Source organism: Apteryx mantelli, chromosome 1 (assembly GCF_036417845.1).
Source record: "Apteryx mantelli isolate bAptMan1 chromosome 1, bAptMan1.hap1, whole genome shotgun sequence".
NCBI lineage: Eukaryota > Metazoa > Chordata > Aves > Apterygiformes > Apterygidae > Apteryx > Apteryx mantelli.
Genome location: NC_089978.1, coordinates 164,132,184 through 164,146,531, shown reverse-complemented (window position 1 = coordinate 164,146,531; position 14,348 = coordinate 164,132,184). Strand labels below are relative to the sequence as shown.

Sequence of the window (14,348 nt, the reverse complement as noted above, 5' to 3'; positions counted from 1 at the left end):
AGGCAAGAGCGGTGCATGATTTGTGCACAAGTGTGTACGATTCTGTGGTATAGCAAAGACTTGGCTTTCCAGAACCTGATAAACTTCCCTTTCTCCCTGATCTTTTTCCTATCCCAAGAAAGCCATTCAAAATCTACCTTCTAAGCTGTATGCTCTGCCACTAACTCTTGCTGGCAGCTGGAGGGCTCTCTTACTCAGCCAACACCTAGCTATCTCAGCCCTAGGGCTTACAAAAAAAAAAGCTCTTCAAAACGCAAGCAGTGCTCAACCACTCTCTACCTGAGTCAGCAAGCAGCCTGAAACAATACATGTGGAGTGATATGCATTCACATGCATTTCCAGAAGGCATTACTTCTGCAAACAGCCTGTGAGCCTTGCACTGTGAATGGTTTCAGTGCTGAGCAAAGCACCCAAGGCAGGAAAACTATGAGGTGCTGAGAGAAAAGTGCAGCCTCTGGATTGAAAGAAATATGAATTTCTGAGCCTGGAAGAGTGACACTGGCTTCAAGCCTTGCCCTGGGACAGAGAAGCCATCCTCTGAGATGAAACCTTCCTAATGTGCACTGCTAAAGCTATGTTGCGGCAGGGGGGTCTTCTCTCTTCCAGTATGCCACCAGCACAGACGAAGCCCTCTTTGCTGCTTCTGCGCCACCTCTGGCTGTTCAGCCTCACATCTCTCTCACTGGCATCAGACTCTACACAAGGTAAGAAGTGATTGTCTTCACCCATGAGAGCAGGACTAACAGGGAAGAATGTCAGTCAGGGGAGAGTGTGTGGTATGGTATGTCACTAAACAATGCTTACACTGTAACGTATGACCAGAGGAGGTTGCAATAAAGGTCTCTTGCAAGTACTTCATGCTCCAAGGACACAGAGCAGCTAGAGACATAAGTGGCTCTGCTTTTCTTACTTGGACACAGTTATCCGGTAGAGGAATCAGTCTTTAGTTTGGGAGGGGGTCGAATTATCTATGATGGCAGTTAATGCCAAAAGGCATTGCTAATTCATCTATGTTGCTGTCCGTCTCTTCTCCACTGGCAGGCACCTCCAATCTAACTTGTTGGTATGACTCACGGGCGACTCTGTTTTGTACTTGGAACCCGGGCAGGGATCTTGCTGAAGCACCATGCCAACTGGAGATTTTATCGAAGTTAGCTTTGTGCGACAGGTGAATGACTGGAAAGGCTGAGGAAAGCCAATGCTTTGAATGAAAAATGTCCTGGAATGTCTGCCTCTTAATATAAATCTAGGCTACCCCTCCCCAGGCCAGGTATTGTGGATTCACAGAAATGAGAGACTTTGCCTTTGAACTCTCAGTCTCTCTCTAACCCTATGCTGGTTGAGATGCCAGTCTGTTCAGTGTTCACCTTCTGAGGGTACTCAAATGTCTAGCACAGCCCATGTTCCACCTCCATCACTCTGTCCATGATTCATTTTCCAAAGAGCTCTGTTCCCTGGACTGAAGGGCATTTGCAACTGAAAAGAAGGATATACAGAGAAAAGTGTGGGGGGGTGTGGGGAGGAGGAAGGTTGTAAAGTTATACAGGAGCCATTTGCCCATTGCGAGGATGGGCTGGACAAAAGAGGAATGCACTACCTTCAGTGACAATGAATGAGGAAAATTTTCTTCCCCTTATCATAGTCTCCCTTGGCCCTTTCACCTCTCCCATTTCATGATGTTTTCCTCTGTCATACATCGCCCATCACATGTGGTTGATGGGGTAGGCATGTGGCCAGCACCGCAGTAGGGGTTGATTGGGTCTCTGTGGTCTCCAGCTCTGACATCTTCAGTCAAGAGAGGAGCCAGTCTGTTCTAGGACTTCCCTGGGTGCCCATAACAAGAAGATGACCAGTGTAGTTCTGACAGTGAATAGTCTCTCCTGACTTTTGGTAGCGATATCTCCTAATGGGGCTGGGATTGCTGGATACACTCTAGGGCTGGTGTATGGAACTAGAAAGCCCAAAACATTTCTGTTGCTCCATGAGATTGAATCAAAAGGGTTGGGTCTGGAATTGGGACTAAGCTAGGAACTGTCAGGTTGACCAGGGCTCTAAGACACGTCAGGTATGCGCGCAGTCTATTTTGTTTCCTCTGCAGCAAACCACTTGCTGGGAGGACCAACTGGCCTTTTGTCCTTCAAAGCTCTTTGGCCTGCTGCCCTAAGGGGCTGGGTTACAGCTGTCTCTTCATGGAAAGTTATAGGCAAAGCTCTCCTCTTCCCGCCTTTGGCAAATCCCAGCCTGGTCTGACCTAACAGCTGGAGCAGCCAGCTCAGCCTGATACCCCCCTCATCTGCAAACCCCCTGCTGCTCTCCCACTCTGTTGCCCCCTGTGCTATATCTCACCTTAGGCAGTCCAGCCACACTTGTCAGGGGACACAGAGCAGAAGAGAGGCTATGGCATAGCACTGCCAAGTGTGAGGTACAGCCTTGGCTGAGTACAAGATGGGAGCTGGTTCAGAGGATACATCTCAGTATTTGAGACACTACAGGACTGTCAGTAGCTTGAAGGAGACCTGTAAACCCGAGAAGGGATGAAACAGACACTTGTCTCCCGGGGCCACGTTGACACAGCTGTGGACAGCAGGAGTGTTTGAGTTCTTCATGCCCTTTGTTATCAACAGAAAGCAGAGGAGACAGCCAGAGGTTTTTGTGAAGCCTCAGAGACTGGAAACCTCTTGCCATCTTTGACTTGAAATAGCTGGGATGCAATGACTTTCCATGTTCCAGTGCATAAGATATGTCTGAGTGATGTGGCGGGGAGGGAAAGAAGGGGACAGGTTTCCCATTGAAGGATTTTGCTGTAATGTTTTCAGCTAGTTTGGTAGGATGCAAAACACTTTGAAGGATCTCTTAAGTTGCATAAAATTTGACTAAATACAAAATGGTCTCCCTAGCTCATTGGATTTCTTCTGCTTAAAACCCAGGCCATTTGAAAAATTCAAGGAGCACTGTGAATTATCCAAGGCAGAACACATAACAGGGCTTAGGAGATGCATCAAGACCTTCAGCAAAAACAGTAATGTGAGTAATTCATCTGAGATGTCCTGGCTAATGACAAGGCGGGCAGGATCTGTATGTGATTTTGGGTGTATAAACAGTGAGACATCCAGGAGCACTGCAAAGATCCCAAACCTATTCCCTGGCTCCAGTCCTGGGGGCAGGCTTGATGCTGTGTGTTGTTGATATTCACCACCCTTCTGGGTTCCCCTGGTGGTGGGGCTGGATACATTCTGAGCTGGGCCATGCTGTCATGACACATGCAGAAGAGGTGCAGAAAGACAGATTACATGCAGTGTCCTACATCATAATTATCTGGGCTTGGCCTTATTCCCTTCCTCTGAAGAGGAACGGACATCAGCACTGGATCTGGTCACCTCTAGACCTCATTTTCCTTGAAGAGCACAATACCATTTTCCAGGTCATTAAGTACTGTGAAGCCTCTGGTTAAACATGTCAGATGCTAGCAGCAATGGCAGCACATCAGTGGAGCCAATGTTGAGACAAGTCTTCTAATTATTATTATTTATTTAAGTCGGTAATTTGTTAGGCTCTTTAGGTACTTCCCTCAGTCATACCCAGAAACTACTGTAGTTTTTGCATTTTCAGAAAAAAAAAACAAACCAATATGAGCTAATTCTCCTTATTGCTAAGGTCACAACCAGTTCTAACAATAGACAAACTTTCTCATATTTGCACTTCATGTACAAAGATGGATGTCGAGCTTGGTAAACAGCTCCAAAAAACACTCTTTCAAACTCTTTTCTTTCCAGTCAAGCTAATTTACATATTGCATATTTACTGCTGTGTGATGCACATAACCCTTTAGTATTGCTGTGGAACATTTAATTCTAATATTATCTTAATCTTACTGATGAATGTAAAATATTTTTGTCAAAATACTTTGCCTCACAAAACATGTTACCTGTTTTTCCAAAATAACTTTCTTTCCTGCCTAGTCGGGATGTAATAATCCTAACAAACTAAGACATCACAGTATTTAGTGTCCTGCTCTCCAAAGCACAAAAAAAATCCATCTATATCAAGTATAAATATTTGGTTTCTCTATTCACCTCTGAGGCTTAGGCCTTTCAGACAAAAATTTCATCTTTATTCATTGTCAAGTATTCCTAAACCTCTTATATGCAGGCAATGCATAGAAATATGAATGTTTATTAATGAGACTTGGGTGTCGCTAATGGTAATTTTCCTTTGTAGACTCAGTGCTTCACCACTGCAGACTGTCTAACCATAGCTGTACACTGCCAAATTGGAGAAAAGAGAAATACACCTGTGCGAAAGGAGAATTTCAGTCCACTTGCAAATAGTAAGTGCTCATCTGTCTTGCAGTCTCTGGGGCTTCCCCATGAAGTGATACCTAATTTCTCTTCCCCAGCTACCCCTGTGCAACACCCATAGCTGATTTTAGACCTACCTCTTTTCCTTGCCCCCTGCAACAGCTAGCAGAGATAGACCACACTGCATCCTGTCACTTGCACCTCTCATCTGCAGTGTCATGCCAGCCACTATAAATGGGACATTCCTATAAATGGGACACTGTTCAATAAGAGTGCTTTGCTGGGGAGAGCCAGGCTCTGCTAGATTCCTGGGCTAGTGTTCTCAGCAGCTGTCATTTGCTGTAGGATTTCTGGCTTCAAACAGGCCATGACAGCTCAGCTGACACTCTGAAAAATATATGCTGCAAAAAGGAGAGAAAGCATCGCTGCTCTTCCCATGCCCCTCCTCCCAGACATGTGCTTTCACCTTCCTTTGAGCCAACTTTGGCATCTGTCACAGCCTTTGCTGAAATTATTCAACTCTCTAATCCAGCAGAAAAACATCCCCTTGGGTCATTTTTTGCCAGATGTGTGAGTTTAACTGGCTCAAGAAGAGGTCCAGTAGAGCTGCTGCAAGGTGAAGCATGGGAAGGCATGGCGGGGGTCAGGTGCTTGGGAGGTTCAGCCCAGCCAGTCTGTCTAACTCCATCCCCTGTGGCTGCGGCTGTAGCTCTCTGAAAGAGCAGCTGGGAAGCAGCCATCACTCCAGCAATGCTTCATTCCTGTACGTACAATTGCCTCATGGATCGCCCCTACAAGATGGGATGCTTGGCCATGTGGAATTGCAATGTCTCCAGGGACCACACTCAGGCTCGCAGGAGGAGCTGCCCTTAATGTAGTCCAGAGAAAACAGGCCTTTTGCCATCAGTGTCAGTGGGAAAGAAGGAGGAACAGAGAGGGGGAACTCGTTAACCATCTCACTCAGCAGTGTTTGGCTGGAGTCTGTGAATACAGGCAAGACACCAATCCTGCTGCATGAGGTTTTCCAGCAGAGCCCTGTTATGAACAGACAGCACAGAGGTATCATCAGCCTTGCGTGCTCTCTCTCTCTTTCCAGTCAAGCTGAGGCCTCCAGGAAATCTTCAACTGATTAGGAACACTGAAGACACCTACAACTTAACATGGACCCTGAATATTTCCTCTCACTACTTAGATGGTGAGAGGGAATATCAAGTGAGGTACCGAACCATGAGTCAGCCCTGGGAGGTGAGTAAAGAGCAGGAGACTGGGGTCTGCCACCATATGACTCCTGGCCTTCTTTAGGTCATCCAGGATTGGCTGCTGGGCAGAACAACCCTCCCCTCAGGAGAAAACCAGTTTTAGTGAAGCTGGAGAGGGGATTACCCCCCACTTTTAGATGTGTCACCTGCTGCCAGTGTTTAGTGGTGACATGGAGGTAGATGGGAATCCTATTTTAGCTGGTGCTGTGACAAGAGGAATCCAGACAGTTCCTGGACAGATGTGGGAAGGGATGAAAAGAGCAAAGAAGACCTGTCCTCCAGCATGAGCAAGCGAAGCTCAAGGGGAAGGGCTCTGAGATGGGTTCTTTCTGAGGGCCTGATGGAGATGGATGTGTCAGGCTGTGAGCCACAGCAGTGTGGTGATGATGCTCAATTTTTTCCCCTCTTCTAGGAGGCCAGGGTCTTCACCATTGTGCAGGACCAGATGTGGGTAGTGTTTGAGAGCCTCTCCCCCAACCTGAAATATGAGGCAGCTGTCCGTGCAAAGCCAGGCATCTCAAGTACCTGCAAAGGCGTGTGGAGTGACTGGAGTGAGACGATATTGTGGAGGACACATGCTGACCGTAAGAATGAGAATCAGGCAATCTGACTTGGAGGGGAAGGGGGGACTCAGAGAAAGAAAATGCGAAAAGGGCCAAAGCAGGCTGGGAAACAGGAGGAAGATGGGAAGAGAGGATTACATTAACTAAAGAGCAATATATAGACTGGAAACAATCCTTCTCTCCTAATCTTACAATTAGGCTGACTTAATAGGACTTAAGGACAAGAATTACCACTTGGCCCTGGTAGAGTAAATGACAGCTGTCCCTCTGACTTCCAGAGACCAGGCAAAATCCACAAGATGTGAATCAGTGCCTTTGTCCCCAGAGCAGTAAGACCAAATGTGTGACCTGCAGAAGCAGTGGGTGGGACTGCCATTTCCCCAGGTGGCCATGTGACTTGTGAACAAAAGTCCAACTTGCTAAAATGGCCCAGTTCAGTGGAGCTATTGATCAGTGTGATGCAGTGAAACTCCTAAATTTAAGAAGACCTGAGCCTAAGAATCAAAGTCTCATGGAGAATGAATGGGACTTACATGCATGCACCCCTTCCAAAAACATCTCATCAAGATGTGTATTAATCATTACCACAAACCCAGCATGGAAGACACCTCCTGCAACCTTGAAATACAGTGCCTTGAGCAAGTCTTTGAGGTTAGTCATTGGCCCTGGTCTCTGTCATTTCTTCTCTGGGAAATAGGTAGCTAGAGGTTATTCCTCCTCACGTTGCCCCCACTCTGCCCCTGCCCAGCCTCTCTCTGTTGTGCCTGGTACTGGTATAAACAGAGGAGCTATGTTTAGAAAGGGCACTGTGTTGCTGTGGTGATCAAATTTTGACAGTGTGTGATGTCAGTGAATAGGATACAGCCACAACCAGTTGCCATAGCAACCAAGACCCAAAGATAACCAGGGTACCAGCGGCAGAGGAGATAAAGTGATCTTAGAAACATCTCAATGACAGGCAAAGAAAGAACTTCCTAAAAATGTCTCCTCCTCCTTCTTTTTTTCACTGCTCCCTCACAACTACTCCAGAGGAGCTCTACAGGTCCAGAGCAAGGGGCACTAGGGATGGAGGGAGATGAGGTGGCAGGCAGAGGAGACTGGCAGCAGAACAGCAAGATCAAGCAAAGGTGCTTGGGGGAGATGCATGTAAAAGAAACAGATTAAGAAAAGTTTGAGATGATGCAAGACAGGCCCCAAAAGTGCTGGCAGAGCTGGGTATGTGGGAACTCAGTCTCCTTCTCCTAACCCTACAAGCCAAGTACCTAAATGAACATGTGATGGAAAGCTGTATCCTGCCTAGCCTCCTTAAACTCTCCCACACCTCTCCAAAGCCAGCCCCATGACCCCTAAACTTCCCCATCCTTGGCCCTCCTACCCTCTAATGAACACCTATGACTCATGACTCTATATACCCCACCAACCTATAGGCAAATTCCATGTCCTCAGCTCCACTGAAGCTGATTTTAGGACTCCCTGCTTTCCTTTGCAAAGAATGGGCAGGATGATGAATACTCCTACCAGTACACTGTGGCACCTCATCTGCAGAAACCCCCAGCTGAGGTGCTATTATGAACAAGGAGTTCAAGCTGTTCAGCAAGGAACTATCTATTAAACCATGCCAAGTGGACTCTGAAACCCATCTCAGCTCTAAGGCATCCTAGACAACAGAGCAGAACCCATTTATCTGACCTGTATCTCAGGTGATTTTTTTGCAGAGGAATATTATAACACTGAAAGGCTCACTGACCAACTTGAACAGCCACAGGACTGCAGCTCCAGAATCCTGGCTAGATTTTCACAGCAGCTCCTTCTTTCTCTCTCATCTTGCAGAAACGTCCTTCCAAGTTCTACCAGCTCTTATTGTGAGTACTTGCATCTTTGTGATCATCGGGACTGCCTTCCTTGTTAACTTGAGGACCCTGAAATGGTAAATGGGAGTCAAGTGTTCCTCTCTGTTCCTGTCCTGTTTCCTGCATGTCTCCTCAAAACCCAATTTAATTTTTACTCAACATTACTCAGGATAAAGAGGTACTCCCAGATATGGTTTATAGCCCAGCCTTTTGAGGTTAATAATAATCTGGGGAGACACATCACAACTCAACATTATGTGGTGCTGGTAACACTGTCATATTGTGCCACTCTCATGTGACACGGTGCCATGGCCTTGTTGAATTCGAAATAGCTGTCTTGGCCCTTCAATCACCCTTGGGTTAGAGCGATGTTCCTTCAGAGGGATGCTTTGCAGGGATGCACCAAAATTGCCTCTTAAAAAATAGGCCACTGGGCTGAGCACTCTCCCCAGAGAGAGGACCAAGCAAGCATAGGTATTACTGCCTTCTCACTTAAACTCTCTAGCCAGAGCTCAGGCAGAACATAGTGATATTTGGTCTGCAGACAGGACCCCTGAGTGAGGAGTACAATTTTTCCTCCATGTGGCCTGTACAGTCCTAAATTCCCTCACCACATGCTGGTAAACATCTACACGATACTTTAAAGACCTCCTCCCTTTGCCAGAATTTCTGCCCAGACACTGCTCTTAGTCAGAACTGAATGTGTCTCACAAGGTTACCCAATGTAATAATACAGAGAGTGACCGTCAGCAAACCAGGGTTTGAAATGGCTCCAGGTTGTAGTTTCCTCATCTCAGTACAGGGACAGAGAAACAAGGTGTTCATGTTAGTGGCAGGGAGCAGGAAGAAAATGCTTTCAGGGGAGGAGGGAGCAGAACCTGTGATAGCTGCTCTGTAAGGAAAGAAGGAGGAGCGTATCGAAGAAAGATGAGTACTGAGAAAGTCACTGGTCACTATGGTTTACCTTGAGTCATAACACTAAGGTGAGGAAGTGCTAGTTATACGGCACGCAGATAAAAGAGCTCCTTTCTCCACAGAGTATAATTAACCCGTGGGATTGGATGGAGGATAATGTCGAGGTAAGATCCAAGGAAGGATTAGATATACATGAGTAAAAATAGCATCTGCAGTGATGTAAGGTAGTTTATATGCAAGAACTATCAAATCTTTATGTTCCAGAGAGTACACTGATTGCCTCCAGAGTCAGGAGGATCTTTTCTCAGAGCATCCCACTGCAAAGCTTCAAGAAACAACTGACAGGATCAACCAGCCTCTCTGAGTAACAGGGAAACAGATTAAATCACTTTGTGCTGCCCCAGTGTGACAAAACACTGGCTCCAGAAAAGCAGAAGCAGCTGGACTGCTGCAAAACATGCTCAAATGGTCTTGCACATCCAGTGCATTCTAGCTAACAGCACAGGCATTGACAGGTGCCGCTCAGGCCCTGTACTCTTGAGTCATTGTGGGGGCAGCAAAGCAAAGAGAGGCAGCTTGCAGCATCTGGACCTTTGAAACAAGGGAGACCTGCCCAGCTTGGCAGAGTGGGAGGGCCAGGTGGGTTGCCCAAGGTGACAAGTGAAGGTGGGGAAGGCTGCGAACTGTTGGCTGTGCTTCCCCAGAGAAAAGAATGAGGAAAGATTATTTTCCAATGACAGTTTCACCTGCCTCTTCTCTGGATGTCTTACCCAACAGCTATTACATTTCAGGCCATTCAGGAGCAAAGAGATCCCTCAGGCTTGTTCTTCTCTTACCTCATTCACATGCCATGGTAGTGCCCACGAGCTGCAACACTCGCTCCAACCCCTACCACAGTGCTACAGAGGTCAGGATCAGGTCCTACTTCATTTCTCCTTCTCTTTCTCTCTTCTCAAGGTTTAAGAAGATGCTGAAGATTCACATCCCAGACCCTGAAAAGTTCTTTCCCCCGCTCATAGCAGTTCACGGAGGTGATATTCAGGTATGGTGCCAGGGATGCAACCAAGTGTTTACAAGGGAGAAAGGAAGGAAGGGAGAGTCCAGCTGTACATGCCTGGTGCTGATACCGGGTCCTCAGACCTACACGTGCACACACAGCTCATGTTGCTGCAGCACCAGCTGCTAAGTTCTCTGCTCAGGTTTTATTTTTTGACCTTCTAAAACTTGCCACTCGGCTGATGCATCTCTAATTACAGAACCGAGAAATGGCAAACCACGCAAACCTCAGCACCCTTCTCTACTGATAGAAAAGCCTGAGAGAATACAAGGGACCTGTGGGAGGGTCTCTCAGATCCCCACCTAGCTTCTGTCCTGCTTGCCTGCCCTAGACTGTCCAACTGTTCCCCAGATTTCCTGCTGTGATCCTCTTCTTTTGGTTATGAGCCTTATCTCTGGCAGGGTCAGCCTCCTCCTGCTCCTACTGCTAATTGCCATCACGCTGCCTGGATCAGGAACTTAGCCATTTTCCATGTACATCCTCTCTCTTTCCCTTCTTTTTCCCTCCCTTTCTCCCTTCTGATTTCTCATTCAGCACAGGCAGCTGCAAAAAGACAATTACAATTCTGTGCTGTATTAAAGGGAGTGTCAGATGCAAAACATGGGAGGTAATCCTAAGGGGCATCTCACTTTAAGGGTGGAGACAAATTGCAGAGGGTCCAGAGGACTCCAAAGCTTGGAAAAAGCCTAAATGCAAAACACATTAGAAAGCTTGACCTACTGGGGGGGAGGGGGTGAACACAGTTCACAGACAGTTTCCCAGGGCAGAAGAAACTGGAAAAATTGGCTTTACTGGCATAAAGGTGATGAAGTTGGATATTACCAAAAGCAGTCTATTTTTTAAGGATAATAAGGTACTGCAAGATGCCACTTAGGATGAGTGTGGCAATGCAGGCACAAGGGGCTTGAAAGAGCAGTTTAGACAAGAAATCTACTTGGGGCCAAGTAGGTGTATTAGAACTCATCTCAGCACATGGGAATGGATTACATGAGACCCATTCCGGTACTGCTTTTCATGTTTCCACTATCACTCCTCTTTACAGTCTTGTCTTTTTATCTATTATTCCATATTTTTTCCTTTTATCTTTTTTCTTCCTTTCACTTTAATCCTCCATCCTCCCTTCCCCCATAGAAATCTCAAAACATAGGCTTGCAGGATCTGCTCTTGATTTAAAGTGACAGAAAGATGGACTCCCTCTGAAAATACTGGAAATGAGATGTGATGTATGTGAAATCCCTCCTCCCCTCAGCTCTTGCTTGGCCAGAGAAAAGACCACTTATTTGCTTTGGGCACACAGAAGGAGAGACTGTTAGTTCCTTACTGAGTGTTATACTCTGGGTGTAACAGTCTCTTTCCTATGTTTCTTCCCCATCAGAAATGGCTCTCCTCCCCATTCTCCACATCTTCCTACTGTGTGAGCAGCACAGCCCCAGAGATCTCCATGCTTGAGGTGATGCAGAAGAAAGATCAGGAATCCCAGTTTCTCCTTTCCAAGGGCATGCTGTCCTCTGATCCTCCCTTAGAAACCAGCAGGCACTCTGTGTCCAGCTGCTTCACGAACCAAGGCTACTTCTTCTTTCACCTTCCCAACTCCTTTGAGATTGAGCCCTGTCAGGTTTACTTCACCTATGAGCCTTTCTCCCAGGAGAACAGTGGCAGCGAGGACAGCGAGTCTTACCATGCTCCGCCTTCCCCCAACCTCTGCACATTGGCAGAGGATGTGCCTGTGTTGTCCCACAACTTCCTCCACTGCATCAAGGGGACCCAGGGCTTCCAAAATCGTTCCTTTGTGGAAGAGACAGAGGGTGAAGTCCAGCAGGCCATGGCTATTTCTGGGGCTCTCCTGTCAACTGAAAGCACTTCACCAACACCAGCTCTGAAGCAGGATGAGGAGGTTACAGACAAAACAGCTTTACAGCCCTCTGAGACCCTGTGCCAGCTAGACACAGTCTTTCCTAACCCACCAGACCTGCATGACAGCAATACTAGTAAGGCCACAGAGGAGAGTGGGAATGCAAGTCCTTCAATTGATCCCGGCACTCCAGCAGCATATGCTAGCTCTTCTTTTTCTCAGCCTACACCTCTGAGGCAAACCCAGGCTGAGGATCCCTGCAGAACAGCCTTCTCCAACCAGGTCCCAAACACTGGTGCCTACCTTTCTCTGAGGGACCTCCAAAGTCAATACAGCCATCAATCTGTCTAAGATCTGCCTGGAGAAACCCACAGGTGGGAAAGGCCTTCCCTGGAGGGAGGGCCAGATGGACAACTTGTTTATTTAGAGCATGAATGTGGCCTTTAATGGGGATGGAGGACAGGTTATTCTAGAGTGGTGCAAAACCAGAAAAGGGATAGGCTGGAAGAGATGTAAATTCATGGATGGCTACATGGGTAGCACTTGTCCCCAAGGTAAAGCGACAGTGAAGCAGACCACTGGAAGTGAGAGGACCTTTTGCATGGAGAACTTGGCTAATGTAAAGATAAAACCACACACAGAAAATGATAAAGGGGTATTAAAACTGTTCAGTGGCTACACAGCTAATAGAGACATAGAAACCGTGTTCTTAGGAATATAGGACAGCAAGGACTCACTTCTGTGACCGAGCTTGTTCCTCTGCTATTACTGAAACCAGTGGCATAAAAATCCCTTCCCACACTGCTCAAGTGCCATCCTAAAACTCAGCAGATCTTTTTTTTCTGTCAGCTCATGATGGGATGCTGTGCCAGCACTTCCATGCTCTGCATCATGGTGTGAAAATAGCACCCAACTTTCAGGCTGAGCCACCACATGTTCCATTTCCCTTGTCCCAGCCTATAGGGCACAGAAACCTCTAATGGGGAGGAGAAATGCCTAAGGAAGTGGATGTGAGATTTTGTACAAGGGATGATGGCACTGTCAATGAGTGCTGGGGATAATGACAAATTGGATAAGGATACCTCCTCCCGACTGATCAAGGGTGTTGTTTTTTTCTGTGGTCTCCCCACTTCAGGTTACCCAGGGATTACATTCTTAGCCACTTGGTCCAGCTTTAGACTCAGGTCTCTAAGGTCAGCTCAGAGCCAAAAGTGTGTCAGCTGTCTAAGCAGTGCAGTGTCAAAAGAAATTCCCAATATTGGGTTAAAAATACTGGGGAAATCCCCTGCCCCCCCCAAGTCTGATGATGACAGTAGAAAGAATACACACAATTTCCCATTCTTGCTGCAATATTTTTCATGAAATCGAAAGCCTCTCTGCCCCGTGGGCAAAATACAGTTATTTGACTATGATAAACTGATTGCAGAATAGCCCGTCCCACATCCTGTATTAGTGGAAAACATCGCAATGGTGCTGCCCATTCCTTCCATTGCTCAAGGGAAACCACTGCCTAATTAGCAGCAAAGATGCAGCAAATGAGCCCAGAAAAGTAACTCACAAATCAGCACCTTTGCTGAAAAGAAAACCTCAGTCTACTCACAAAAACTGGGGATAGCAATGACTGCTTCTCTTTTTTAACTTTTTCCCCTACATTTGCTGATCTGCTGTCAGAAATAGCAAAACACTGCAGAATAAAGGTGGTGAGGCAAAGGATGACGCTCTGTTCTGGTTCCATCCGTCCTTCCATTCACTATCTTTACTGTCTGTCTATTTCCTTGCCATATTTCTCGACTAATCAGAAGTGGGGGAAATATCAATCTTGCACTAAAGATCTTTGTTCAAAGAGTTTTTACACCAAAAAAGTTCAAAGGTATCACACTTGTTGGTGTTTCTGCCATCCCTCTGAGTTTCACCCAGAAATAATTCTTCCCGATGTCTGTCTATACAAGTGTTAAGCTTCCCCTTTGTCCCAGTCCCACACTGTTACATGATTTGGCATTAGTGCAGCCTAACTGTCATTACAAATCCCAGATAAGGGGTTACCCACTAGCTCGAATTTCACCTCAGAAGAGACTAGTCAAAGGAACTGGACCTGCCTGCAGCTGAGAAGGCTGGGCAAGCTATACCCCTCTTCTCATCAGCTTCTGCGCCTGCTTCAAGATGTGGACTGCTCTATCAGCTCCAGGAGACAGAAGGTGAAGTAGAACTCACATGTTTCCCAGATAAGCAAGGGCAAGGTTTGTCCAGCTATTTGCTGTGCCTTGGAAAGCTTCCCAGATGCACCTCAGAAAGAGACACTGAGTCCCTTGCCCCTGATGGGAAAATCTTACATGGGCTGATGATCCTCGTTATGCTGTTGGTTCTCCTGTTCCTATGTACATCTTCATAAGCTTCTCAATTATCCTTGCTGCTAAGATGAATATAGAAAAAAAAAAACTTTTCCTCTGTTAATAAAATAAATGTCAGTGGAGCAACAGCATTTTGTTGTCCTTCAGGCTATGGGGGGATGGGGGGATGGGGGGAAGGAATAACAGCCCTTTTCTAGATAGGGACT

The 14,348-nt window shown here is 46.7% G+C and overlaps 1 protein-coding gene across 1 annotated transcript; it reads left to right on the top strand.

Moving 5' to 3' along the window:
* The first annotated feature begins 524 nt into the window (after window positions 1–524).
* On the top strand, window positions 525–14,246 carry IL2RB (interleukin 2 receptor subunit beta). The gene is made up of 9 exons (XM_013947288.2): window positions 525–704; window positions 1,042–1,168; window positions 2,928–3,024; window positions 4,219–4,327; window positions 5,395–5,543; window positions 5,970–6,141; window positions 7,951–8,047; window positions 9,843–9,927; window positions 11,318–14,246. Exons 1-9 carry the CDS (start codon window positions 557–559, stop codon window positions 12,143–12,145), a joined length of 1,812 nt encoding a protein of 603 aa, XP_013802742.2. The 5' UTR covers window positions 525–556; the 3' UTR covers window positions 12,146–14,246.
* The last annotated feature ends 102 nt before the right edge of the window (window positions 14,247–14,348 follow it).

What these genes read in the sequence shown, in the direction of transcription:
- IL2RB (XM_013947288.2), top strand. Translation starts at nt 557, where the DNA reads ATGTGCACTGCTAAAGCTATGTTGCGGCAGGGGGGTCTTCTCTCTTCC. An exon ending in CCTTCAGCAAAAACAGTAAT is followed by an intron (nt 3,025 to 4,218) that starts GTGAGTAATTCA and finishes TTTCCTTTGTAG; the next exon opens with ACTCAGTGCTTCACCACTGC. An exon ending in AACTTGAGGACCCTGAAATG is followed by an intron (nt 8,048 to 9,842) that starts GTAAATGGGAGT and finishes TCTCTTCTCAAG; the next exon opens with GTTTAAGAAGATGCTGAAGA.